General features: G+C 41.5%; 1 protein-coding gene across 1 annotated transcript in view; it reads left to right on the top strand.

Annotated features, from left to right (window-relative positions):
* Positions 1-14137, top strand: part of B3GLCT (beta 3-glucosyltransferase) — a 417163-nt gene that overhangs the window by 386222 nt on the left and 16804 nt on the right. The window contains exon 13 of the mRNA XM_075592151.1: positions 7190-7309. Within this exon, the coding sequence (XP_075448266.1) occupies positions 7190-7309 (120 nt within the window). The remainder of the gene's footprint in view (positions 1-7189; positions 7310-14137) is intronic.

Genomic DNA, 14137 nt, shown 5'->3' with positions numbered 1-14137 from the left:
GATTCTATGTCCGATCTTAAACAATTGATTAATGACATTTCATAAATCTTACTCCCCATATAAGGGATTGTACTGTACTATTAATATCATCTATTACCACATTTTCCCTGATGTGTTGTATGTACAGTGGCGACAACCTTTATTCTAACTCGGCTAGATCCGCGAATTTCAGATTATCCCGGTTATGTGCGGTTTTGTGTCGTTTTCGCCCGGAGTGAACTGCGTTATTTTTCGCGCCCGTGATATTAGAATTTTATTCTCGCTGTCTGCAATACTGCAATGCCATGTAAAAACTCAACGGGGCGTTTGCGAGCTGTTGTCTTTGAAGTCTAATACCTTCGGGGTTTCAACCTACGTCAGTACACAGTCTGTGCGTGCGCGCGCAGTAATTGTAAATTTGCATATTTAAAGTATACATGCAGTGCTGTGCTGCTGTACGGTATGTCTCATTTGAAAATTGTTGAAATGCATAGGCGTGTACAGTACTGTAACAGTGTAAAGGGAACCCTCGCTACTGACATTGTTTGAGTAACCCTTTTGGCAATATTGTATCTCCTTTCACATGTCAGTGCTACACACTGTATCTAACATTTAGCAACCATATACTGTATCAATTCATATACTTACCTGCCCTGTTAGAGGGAATAGGGCTACAGTAGCCTAGAATTTATTTGGGATACATACCCCTTTTTGGTCTACTCTTCCTCCACCTTATTTTTAATTCGCCGCTAACATAGGATTTATGTATTGAGGACCGTATATTTTAATTGAGGATCTCTCCCAATAAATTGGTTTTTAACTTAATTTCATAACACACATTACATCTCTCCCACACCATTCCTTTGAATGTTTGTCTGGTTTGAATCACATTCCTGCTTGACAGCAGTAATTTACTGCGCATGTGCTTGTAACTTCGCCCACCACTGCTTGCTTGCCTGAGTGAGTGACCAAAAAGAAATTTAAAATTTAAAAAGTTTTATGGTAAAAAAAAATTTTCTTTCTTTACAAGCCTGCAAAAACCATCTTACTGTGTAACGATATTCAATCTGTGCTGTACAGTAGCTTTTGACTGCGACCATGTGTGTTTGATTAGTGTGCTTTGTACATACTGTATTTGGGGGTTGTATTTGGGGGTTTATTGATCAAATTATTATGATGAACTGCCTTTTGAAATTACTGTACTGTACTCTACAGTATGTACTTTCTTTGAACTGCAGCACAACTAATCCTTCATCCCTCCCCCACGCACACACAAACTATTTTAGACAGACACCTCCACAGAGTCATTCATTTTCTGAAGTTAGTCATTGTGTTTTTAATCCGTCCCTAGCCAAGTGTCAATCGCCTCACTGCGCCTGCGTGTACTCTAAGCCTCTTTGAGATGGGAGCTAGCTGCTTACTGCGCATGAGTCATCCAACCCCCCCTCTCCACAGAGTCATTCTACAGACACCTCCACAGAGTCATTCATTTTCTGAAGTTAGTCATTGTGTTTTTAATCCGTAACTTCTGTCGGGTTTTTGTAAAGCGGGCTGCACTTCAACACTCATGCCAGGCGGGTCTCTGGAGAATACTTTAACCGAAACTGGTCTTTGTCTTTCTTTAATATGAAAAGCCTAAATTGATACATTTTTGCAACCTCTTCCTTCAGTCTCAAGGCCAAGTTACAATAGCACACTGTGGTATCTTTTTTAAACAAAACACCTGCAAGTCGACACATTACTGAAGCGCATGCGCATTACAATTCATGAATTTCTGCCATCTGGCGGACACGCGAAGAATTGCTACCTATTAAATCCGAACCATTCTCAATAAACGCATCAACCGCGCGTCAGCCGCGCATGACCCGTGGATGGGAACGCAATAATTGTAAATTTGCATATTTAAAGTATACATGCAGTGCTGTGCTGCTGTACGGTATGTCTCATTTGAAAATTGTTGAAATGCATAGGCGTGTACAGTACTGTAACAGTGTAAAGGGAACCCTCGCTACTGACATTGTTTGAGTAACCCTTTTGGCAATATTGTATCTCCTTTCACATGTCAGTGCTACACACTGTATCTAACATTTAGCAACCATATACTGTATCATTGCATATACTTACCTGCCCTGTTAGAGGGAATAGGGCTACAGTAGCCTAGAATTTATTTGGGATACATACCCCTTTTTGGTCTACTCTTCCTCCACCTTATTTTTAATTCGCCGCTAACATAGGATTTATGTATTGAGGACCGTATATTTTAATTGAGGATCTCTCCCAATAAATTGGTTTTTAACTTAATTTCATAACACACATTACATCTCTCCCACACCATTCCTTTGAATGTTTGTCTGGTTTGAATCACATTCCTGCTTGACAGCAGTAATTTACTGCGCATGTGCTTGTAACTTCGCCCCCCACTGCTTGCTTGCCTGAGTGAGTGACCAAAAAGAAATTTAAAATTTAAAAAGTTTTATGGTAAAAAAAAATTTCTTTCTTTACAAGCCTGCAAAAACCATCTTACTGTGTAACGATATTCAATCTGTGCTGTACAGTAGCTTTTGACTGCGACCATGTGTGTTTGATTAGTGTGCTTTGTACATACTGTATTTGGGGGTTGTATTTGGGGGTTTATTGATCAAATTATTATGATGAACTGCCTTTTGAAATTACTGTACTGTACTCTACAGTATGTACTTTCTTTGAACTGCAGCACAACTAATCCTTCATCCCTCCCCCACGCACACACAAACTATTTTAGACAGACACCTCCACAGAGTCATTCATTTTCTGAAGTTAGTCATTGTGTTTTTAATCCGTCCCTAGCCAAGTGTCAATCGCCTCACTGCGCCTGCGTGTACTCTAAGCCTCTTTGAGATGGGAGCTAGCTGCTTACTGCGCATGAGTCATCCAACCCCCCCTCTCCACAGAGTCATTCTACAGACACCTCCACAGAGTCATTCATTTTCTGAAGTTAGTCATTGTGTTTTTAATCCGTAACTTCTGTCGGGTTTTTGTAAAGCGGGCTGCACTTCAACACTCATGCCAGGCGGGTCTCTGGAGAATACTTTAACCGAAACTGGTCTTTGTCTTTCTTTAATATGAAAAGCCTAAATTGATACATTTTTGCAACCTCTTCCTTCAGTCTCAAGGCCAAGTTACAATAGCACACTGTGGTATCTTTTTTAAACAAAACACCTGCAAGTCGACGCATTACTGAAGCGCATGCGCATTACAATTCATGAATTTCTGCCATCTGGCGGACACGCGAAGAATTGCTACCTATTAAATCCGAACCATTCTCAATAAACGCATCAACCGCGCGTCAGCCGCGCATGACCCGTGGATGGGAATGCAAAATGAACGCGGCATGCGCCAGGCGTCGCATTCCAGGAAAAAGCCAGGGAAAAAACGGTGATTTGTTAGAATAAAAGCTGCCGCAGCAGTAATGCCCTGCTTAGAATATTATATGTCTCTCTCTATGTGTTACAGATATATATTAATTGACATCTCCTTAATTATGTTAGATGTCTTATTTTGTGTATCTATGTATATCCCAATGCTACTAGAGCTGATTAGCATATTTAAATGTTTAATGGACTAATTAGTTAATTGAATATGTAAAAAAGTATATAAGTGTTACCTGTATACCATTACACACACTCCTGACGAAGCCGATAACAGTTCCTGCTAGCTGGGCGAAACGCATTGAGTGGACCTATTTTGATCTTGGAGGCGATCCGTAGCCCACCAGCCCTGCAGCCGTGACGTCACATTGTCCGACGGGCGCAAGGAGGGAAGCTCTGACTCCGGATATCGAGCAGTGGAAGCCAGCTGAACCTAAGGGAGGTGGTGAGCAGTACGGCGAACCTCTAATTTCACCATTTGTGTGATACATGCTTATTTTATATTGGCACATTGTAAGTGCGCATTTTTATACCCTGTTTTTTACATAAAGGAATTTATATCAGTCTGATCGCACTATGTAGTTCTCTCTCTCACCCTACACATATACCATCGTTGACGGAGCCTTTGAGGGGGATCGTGACCACACCACTCCATATGGGTAGCAGCCCAAATTGCAAACTGCTTTTTATTCACTAAGATCCTGTGAGTAGACAAGACATACGAGCCAAGAAACCATCACATATTTTATTAATTGATTTCCCATACATCTGCACTTATTTGTGTGTTTTCTGTTTTCTTTTCCCTATGTGCTCCCCCTGGATTGTTTGAGAAATTGCCTTAACCTTGGAACCCGTGAAACAGGTCGCACCAGAGGGTTTGAGCTGGGTGTTAAGATTATTATCTTCACTATATATCACTTTATTTATTAATATTATTTTACGCTTTCTTTTAAGTTGTTCGCGCATCTATATCACTTTTTCACAATATACTGTATGTTACATATACATAAAACTGACTCATAGAAAAAAAAGACCTGAAGGGGGCGATGCCTGCAAAAAGTATTATTTTTCGTGTTGTATGACCAGTACATGAAAGTGTGAGAGTATAAAATAGGATTTGTCCCCTATAAATCCAAACGTAATGATCTTATGCTTACAGGAAGGAGGAAAAGAGAAAACCTAAATTTAGACCTTTCTGGCTTGGCATCTGCTGGCTGTTAATCCATCTTCATTGCTTCTGTAAGAACTTTTTATCACTGTCGCCTTACGTGGTCCCACGGATACTGTATATGATCTATGCCGAACAATTGGAGTGCTTGTGCATTCCCTCTATGCCTCATTGACATGTCTGGCTAATGGGGTTTCTAAGTTGTTTCTTATTGAGCCCACATGTTCCAAAATATTCCTTCTGAGTTGATGACAGGTCTTGCCAACATATCTTTTGCTGCATGCGCAGGTTACCCTATAGTTCACCCCAGTGGTCATACAATTAATAAAGTTGAAAATCTTATATTGTCTAGTGTTATTCCAATCCGGAAAGGGGACAAATAATTGCAAGATTTACATTTTTCGCAGCGATAAGACCCTTGAGTTCTCTTAGTGAGCCATGTTGTCTTTTTTGGTTCCATCTAGTGGCTACAGTATGTACAAGCATGTCCTTAATATTCCTCGAACGTCTGCTTGCCATAATGGGAGTGGGTTTTAAGACTTGCTTTATGTCCTCATTCTTTAACAATATTTGACAATTTTTCGTGAATGGTATTCATTTTGTTCCGTTGACCATTGCATGTGCCCGCAAATTGTATAACCTTTTGTTCAGACACTTGGTTATCCTTATTATGCAGAAGTTTACATCATGGAGTTACTTTAGCTAATTTATATGCCTTCTTTATTCAGTTCTTACTACAGCCTCGTTCCAGGAATCTTTCTTCCATCAATAAGGCTTGTTTTTTTAAGGTTATTGATGTCGGCAATTTCATCTTATTCTCAAAAATTGCGTGGTTGGTATATTTTGAATAAGATGTGGTTTCATACACATGCTAGAATGTCTAGAGTAATGAGCAATGAATTGCGATTACCGATTCCAATAACCCTTTAGTTATTAAATGTAGAGATTTATAGTTGGGATTATCCCTGGTGTATCCACAGATTATATTTACAATACTGCAACATAATCTAGTAGATCCGGGCAGCTGTTTTTACTGACTCTTCTGGGCTGGAGTGACTTTTAAGACTGTTTCATATTCTGTGTTATCATTCTTTTATCAATAGCAAATATTTTTTTTAGAAATTATCCTTTTTCACTACCAAGGATTGGTAACGTTGGAAATTGGGGAAGCAAATAAAAAAGACACAAAATGAAAAACATAAGGCAATTACTACCCTAATGAACAACATTGTTTATTCAAGAGATGATGATTTATCTACTCATGTAATAGTAATTTGATGAGAGTATATTTAGAGATAAATTATATGTCTACCCTTGTTCCTCACTACTACGAACAATTACCAACACCCTTGATATAAGTGTGTGTTTTTATAATGTGTACAATAAAATGCATAGCTTTTTAAACAATATAGATTATTGGGTTGAACACTCCAAGTGTAGCACTGAATGTTTTTTTTCCCTCCCTCTTTCTCGTTTTTGAATGCTCCTACATGCTTCAGAGCGATTCCTAGATTAAAAAGAAAATAGATATATTTGACCTTCAGGTTTCAGCGCTTGCAAGAAGGGATCCCCTCATGAGTGTTTTCTTGATATCTATTTATTCTCTTAGTGTACCCATCTGTTAGATTTAGGTTGAGCGAGAGTTTACAAAGTTTTGTTGTTTTGTGAAACTGTAGACCGCCTCGGGATTGTTAGAGTGTTGATAAGAACGGAGGAAAAATGGGTGTTCACTAAGCAAACTCCTGTTCAGCACACACTGATATCACACGAAAGGGAGTTCGACACCTGAGGCAAGCGCAGAAAGCTGTCGTCCCCCGTCATCCCCAAGGGCAAACAAAATTGTGCCAGTTTGTAGCCTTGGTGTGTAGCCTTGTAGCCACAGATGTGACCGGGTTACGTCACATGGAAGGAGGCAGAGAGTCAGAAATGAGTTGGGACCCATGAGGGACCCCGACTAGATCACTCCATAGCAATTACAGGGCTGGCTGGGATTTTCACAGGGCTCGGTTCAGCGGAAGAGTGTCAAGCCTCTTACCTTGTCCAGCCAGCATCTCCTCCTGCTAGGTGGTGTTCTGTGATGACATATGGTGTTGCGTTATAAAGGCAACACGATGACGTGATTGCAGGAGGAGATGCTGGAGTTTACAGAGGCACCGATGGCACCGCCATCAAGCCATCCCATCAGCCGTATTTTCTGTGCCTCCTTTCGTTCCTGGTACTATACTATAGTTCCTGGTACTATACCAGGAACGAAAGTAGGCACAGAAAATGCCGCCTGAGGCCATCGTCTCTTTTGCTCACCCCTGACACCGGCTCCGTTTGTGCAAGCTACACTGCTGCTGTACAATAGATCAGCTTAGACCATTAAGCATGATTTTATTTATATATATATATACACTTTTAACATTTTTGTAGCACAAAACATTATTATAAATGTCAGATATGTAATTTAATATGCATTTGTGATGTAGAAATTCAAATTGGTCTACATGGATAAGATAGCATATATATTTGTATGTGTGTGGGGGGCCGGGTGTTGTTACAAAATGAGCACTTTTATGGTGATTAAAAACTTCATGTATTTTGTTCTATTACAGTGAATTATTGTTAATTCAATTTTATATTCCTGTTGCAGCATCTCAAGATTGCAGAAGCTCCTCAGCTGCTATGATCCAAAGGAGCCAGTCTTTCTAGGAGAACGTTATGGTTATGGATTAGGCTCTGGAGGATACAATTACATTACTGGTGGAGGAGGGTAAGGGATTCGTGACATCTATTGATTTAGATTATACTGTGGTACAAATATATATCTGAGAACCTTTCTACTTAATATTACTGTGTTGCATTTGCTGTATATTTTGAGACTTAAAGGATATAGAAATCAGGCAGCTGTATTTTAATTACATTTACTTTTCAATTTCTGCAAATAATACCAGAGCCTTTGGGACAACATGCGGCATAAAAGCTAAGGAAATAGCTTCCATGCATACTGTAGCAAACAACCTTTAATCCATTTAGTGCACTGAAGTGTGTTGTGGACGCTACTACACTGTTTCCCAATGTGGTGGGGGTGGCTCCCTTAGAGGGCTCAGAAGACTTGCATGTGGGACTCGATGAAAGGTTGAGCATGCACACATGTTGATACAAAAAGTGGACCTGTAGGCCTGCATTCATAACCAGTTACTATTTTCCACTATGTGGAATTATGAGAATTTTGGGGGGCCCAAACCTTGGCCATCTTCCTTTGTGCACCAATACAAGAGGGGAGGACCCAAAGGCAAAAAGGTTTTGTGAGGGCCCAGTTTAAAAAAGATTTGAATTCTCTACACTACCAGCATTGAAGAAGTTACAAGAGTAACCTTACATGTCTTTAATGAAACATATTGAAATTATGAATTTAAGAACACCTATATTATTACAGTTCTAATTCTAGCATTATATTTCACTGCTGACACCAACTTGCCATTGAAGCTTGTGGTCAATTTGCATTAACTCCTTTCCTCCCAGAGCTTTGGCAGTAAAGATTTTTTTGGGGAAAAATGACTTCTTCTCATGTGGCGCTCTGTTGATTCCTTCACTGAGCCTGCAATAAGTTGCTTTGCAAAGTTTTGTCGACCTATCTGAAAAAACAAGGTAAACAAATTGTCCTAGTTGTAGTTATTTTACCAAGAGACTGAGATTGTATATTTAATTGTTATATTTAATCTACAGGTAATCTATTCATTGTATTTAAAACATTTTACTACAGTAACTATGGTATGTGTCATAACCATTATGTGCTTTATAATGTAATGGGTTTCCCCCCCCCAATCTCACATTGGCCCGGGTACTTTAATAACCAACTCCCATTACGTGTGTGTTTGGTGGTGCACCTGTAGGCAACAGAACTCCTGAGTCTCCCGCTTGATGTTAGTAGGGGATTTTCAACTGAACAGGTAGCTGAGGTAGTGGGTGCGAGTTCAACTTACATCATGTGCAGCGCCTCCACCTCATCAGGGTCTATGCTTCCGCAGGGAGATGGTCCTGGTGAGGAACTCCTTCTTGGTGGTGCCATCCACTTGCGAGTAATTTCACACTCACACAGTGGGGGTATCTTTAACAAGGTCATCTTTATTGTAGACGGTGATGTAGCAGACTGCCACATGCAGCTGCAGACTCTAGCCGCACATCTCTCCGTGCTGTCCCTTCGCCAGGTACGCCCTCCTGAATTGAAGTGGAGTTCTCCCTTCTCCTAGGGAGACCCACTCTGTGCCAGGTCCCTGGACACAGAGTGGCTTAGACAGGCTGATTGGTCAACCTGGACCGCTAGTTACTTCACTAGGGTCACAAAGTGTTCCCACAATCCCTTATGCAGGCCATACAACTTCCTAACAGCTTTCCCCAACTGCTGGAACACTGCTAGAACACACGACTTCCACTAGAACAACACTGTAACTAACTGTGTTGTGCCTTATATACTTCAGGAGGCCGTCGCATCCCTGATGTCACTATCCAGGGACTCAGAGCATACAGCCACTCCCCTCCATACATAGGGCACCTCACCATTGGATGAGGGAAAACCTCTATAACTACTGCTGGCATACCTGTTCTTACCAGGACTTACTGCCAACAGAGAGGAAAGCAATATACCATTATTATGCATGGCTATATAATGTTTCCCGTATGACAGTCAGCTGCTTTAATATTTTAGCATTTATTTGCACATCAGCATTGAGCATGTATGGTAATATTCGTACATTTCCCTTCTAATTTGCAATAGTGGAGCCTCCATTACAGACAACTCTACAGTACATAATCTCATTATTGATGTGCTCTGCTATAGTTTTCATTTATCAGTTTCTCACATTTGATTTATACTGTATCATTATTTTTCTCATTATCTCCAAAAACATGTTTCGGTCTTTTGCTTTCTATGCTAAACAGGCTGCCAGTAGAACACTCCTAATTGAAGTGCACCCCGCAAGCCAAATAAAGCGTAGTTGCAAAAAACTTATGAGGCAAACATGTAATTAGGGATGTATTCTATTATGACTTTTATTGGACCAACAATGATTTACACTGTACAAACTTTCAAATCCCACAGTAGTTTCCTACCAGGGAGTTAAAGTCTGACATGAATTGTCAAGGCCTTTTTGCCACACTTTCTGCTTTCACTCAGCTGTTGCAGATCTTCAGGTAGCTCAGAGCAAGAGGAGTCAGTACTGCCCTTTTCGTCTGTGGTTTCCTTCAAATAGTACTTGTTCAGATGCCCATCTATGAAGGGGGTAAAGACGGTGATGAATGCTGTGCATCCATTTCCCAAATGTGCATCTCTTTTTCACATTATTTGAGTTGATACCTCAGCATGCGGTCTAGATATAGTGCTACACTATAGGCACTTAATCTTAAATGATGTCCAGAGGTAAGAATATGAGAGTCCTATTGCATATTTTATTTATTTACTAGCTGATACTGTATACCCGGCGTTGCCCGTGATGTAATGTTCTGGCTCCCCCATCCTCCCTCTCATCTCCCTTCCCCCCCTCTTCACAGCTGTTCAGAGCTGCGCCCACCTCCCCCCACTGTTCACAGCTCCGATCCCCCCCCCCATTCAATGCTTTGTTTCCCCCCTCCCCACCGTTCACAGCTCCGTTCCCCCCCCCTGTTCACAGCTCCGTGCCCCCCCCGTGTGTTTGGCAGCTGAGCTGACTGAGGGGGGAAGTGTGTGTCAGTCAGTGAGTGTGTGTCAGTCAGTGAGTTCCCAGTAAAATCAACCCCACACTGATGAGACCCATCAAGGTCGAAACAGCTGTCTGTGGGTGGTTTTCTGGGTATGCACCTTAACCCTGGCTGTGCTCAAAGCTGTGACCATGCAGCAAGCTTAAGCCTATAGGGAACCATGTTAAAAATGGTTATTGAGGCAAAAAGTGACACTGTGTGCTCATTTGCATGTCATTTCCCAGAATCCCTTGCTGCAGTGGAAGTGCTGTATGCTGGGTGATAATGGGGAAAGGCGGGGTTGCAGACCTGCCTAAGACATGCAGATGAGCATACAGCTATATTTGCATATATATATATATATATATATATATATATATATATATATATATATATATATATATATATATACACGTCCCTATGAGCCATTCCCTCATTATGGAGCAAATATTGGATTCAGCTACGAATTCCACATAACTGGTCCTGGCTTGAAGATCAGTGACCGCTAGTTTGAGCCACTCAAGCCGGTGATCCTCTATCTCCTGCATTATAGGCTCCTGGATATAAGGGAAATTATAACCGTGGGACTGCCGGTACTTATTTCTCATGGCTCGGTCAGCCCTGCTTAACTTCAGAACCTTTCGACCAGCTCCCTGGCCGGGTAGTACCCAGAATCCTGGATCATTAGGGTTCACCTTTTGGTACAGTATAGAGGGGCCCTTAGGTATGTTTACACCCAAATTAATTTCTCCTTCTCTCTTACGGAGAGCCTCCGCTGACTCTTCTGGAGAAAAGGCACCTTCTTCCCACCAATGGTCAACTATTAGGCCACTAACTAGCACAAACCTGGTGTACTTTATTTCAGTGGCATAACCCTGAAACATGGGGTCCCACCATTTACGGATTTCCTGAGACAATGACCCAGATCCTACACTAGCAGGTCTGCCACATACAGGTACAATGGCACTGGAGGGAGTAGAGAGTGAGGACGACACAGATACATTTGACACTTGGGACTCAGATCCCGAGGACCTCCTAAAAGAATGGTACGATCCTCTGCTCCCGGGTCTCTAACACAGCTAGACACTGGAATTTCTCCCTTAGACTCCTCAGAGCTCCCATCCCCACATGACCAATTCCCCACATTTGTATCAGGGAACGTGGTTAGTACAAATGGTGTAACAGCAGGGTCTATGTACTTCACGCTCTGGGAACTACTGGTCGAGGATGGAGCAGTGACAGGGGCAGAATGGGCCTGGGCAAAGTTCACAATGTCCTGCACTGGGGTAGCACGAAATGGGACATTAACTGGTAGGGCCTGTGGCTGGGGCTTTAGCAAGTCCATCATCTGTCCAGTAGACAAGGGCTTTCCTTTGCCTCTGGGCCGTGACAACAGCAGGGATTCAGAGGCACGATGACCCCTTCCCATACCTGAAGCCAGGTAGCAGTCAGAGCTTGGGGAACGCTGACATGCACGCACTGCTGCTGACTTAAGCGGTGGTGTAGCAGGCTCCACTGATTCCTTGGACGCCATCTTGTCAACGTCATTGGCCATGGACAGTCTCGCGAGACCACCAGGCAGGCACAAGTCCGGCGGCGGCAATGATATCACATCCGGTGAAACCGAAAGTTCGTCACCCCGCAACACAACAGACAAGACCATACCCGGCGCCTCATCCAGGTGGGCCGCAACTGAATCTGCAACAAAGTAGGAATGAGGCGGCTCACCCACAACAAGGTAGGGGACATCCGTCAGTTACGCAGGCAGCATACAAACAGCACCGGCATTATCTGGAGTCAAGGAGCTTCTAGGCCGGAACCTCCACAGCCTCAGGGATGAACGTGATCGGGCTGAAACTTCTCTCCGCACGGCAGGTAGGCTGTGGGCTCTTCTCCACAGGTCCCGCCCGGTCGAAATCCTCTTACTCGTCTAGGGGGGACACCTCCGCCAGGACGCGATGCCGGGCGACTTACTTTATATGTATGGTTTTGTTTGTTGAATTGTGTTTGTTCAATTTAGAGTTGATCACAGTGCTTTATATACTGTATTGAAAAAGAAAGAAAAAAAGATGCTAGAAATGTTAAAAATTAAAAGTTGATTTTTTTAGGTGGACCTGCTGCCTGAGACCACTGAACGGTCCTTACACACTCAGATATGAGTGTGAGATTAGCGCTACTGCGCGATCGCCGAGGACAAAGGTTCACAAAAAGTGAACAAACTAATCCAGGCTATGTTAGTCACCTGGATTATTTCCTATATGTTGTTTTTTCTGTATTGTCTAAGTGTTTTCATTGCAACAATACGTGTAAGAATGCCCTCCGAGTCGCTGCTCAAGGAAAGACAGAGAACAAACACACAAGAGAAGATGACTCCAAAAACAGGTAACTAAAAATGACACTGAAATTAATATCACACAACACTAAGGTACTGAATAATTTGGTAAAAAGAAAAATAGCAATGGCAGAATATAAAAGGTTATCAGGGGACATAATATTCCTGCAGGAAACACATTTCACTGCTATCTCTAGACCTCATTCTGGGACAAACACTACCCCCATGTATTCACATCATCTGCAAAAGAAAAAAAAAGAGGGGTGGCCTTACTATTAGCAAGGAATTCTCCATTTACAGTAGATAAGATAAGAAGGGACTCTGAGGGGCGGTACCTAATACTCACGGGGGACATAGAAAATACACAAATAACTCTGGTCAAAGCCTACGCACCAAATGAAACCAAGAGAACATTCTTTACAAAATTATTCCGATTAATAGGTAAAAAAAATATTTAGGTCGTTTAATCTTTGCAGGAGACTTCAATATAGCCTTAAATGAAAAACAGGATAGTTCTAAACTTGCTTTAAACAACACTGGCATCTAGAAGTGGGGAGAGAAAAGCGTTAAATGAAGGACTTATCTAATTTGATTTGGGGGATGCATGGAGAGAAATGAATCTGCAGAAAAAATATTTTTCTTTTTATTCAGCACCTCATAAAGTATACACAAGTATTATACCCCACTAAGATTATCCACATTTTTTAGAAACATGTCACCCCTTCGCTCAAAAGGATGTGGTCAGCAGGGATCGTTTGTACATGTATGGTGGATGTGTCCAAAGGTTACAAAGCTATGGAAGGCCACACATGATATGGCACAGGTAATTCTCTGGTTTGCCTTCCCCTTAGATCCCTGGAATGCTTTGCTATTCAGACCAATTGAAAATATGTAAAGAAACGAAAATAAGCTACTCACACATATATTCAGCCGCCAGATATGAAATAGCTAAAGTTTCGAAACAGAAACATCAACAAGCCCTAGATGCAGTAAAAGCGAGAGGGTCTGTCTCATGGAAAAACTGACAGGGATACAAAACGATACAGTTCAAAAATTCTTAAAAGTATGGGAACCATGGAGAAATTATATAGGAAATAGATATCTTACTAGGGGAACTCTCCAAATTTTAAGAAAAACAAAATAGGAAAGTCGTAAAAACCCACAAATGAAAAAAGTATAACTCTTGAAGTAGTCTCAGTATATAACGTGTTCTGAACCCGTATAAAACACCGCGGCGAACCCAGAGGGTATTCCGTATTCCACAAAGGTATGACTTTTAATATGTATCTCCTACTGTATCTCCTAAAATGTGGGGAAATATTCTAAATGCAATTTAAAAAAAATGTATTTTCCTTTCTCCTCTTCCAGTCTTATTAGTTGATTTTTTGTATTAGTTATTTTATGCGCTGTCTTAAGTGATGTCGTTAATGTCTACTCCATTAAATGTGTTACATATGTATGTATACAAATGTATGTAAACTAAAAGTAACACAATACCCTCTTTTCGTTCTGTATCCCAACCCCCACTTTTCACAGAAAAATCAAAGAAAGAAC

This window comes from Ascaphus truei, chromosome 3 (genome assembly GCF_040206685.1).
Source record: "Ascaphus truei isolate aAscTru1 chromosome 3, aAscTru1.hap1, whole genome shotgun sequence".
NCBI classification, from domain to species: Eukaryota; Metazoa; Chordata; class Amphibia; order Anura; family Ascaphidae; genus Ascaphus; species Ascaphus truei.
Note: the sequence above shows the minus strand (reverse complement) of the source record. Positions and strands in the feature narration are given on the sequence as shown.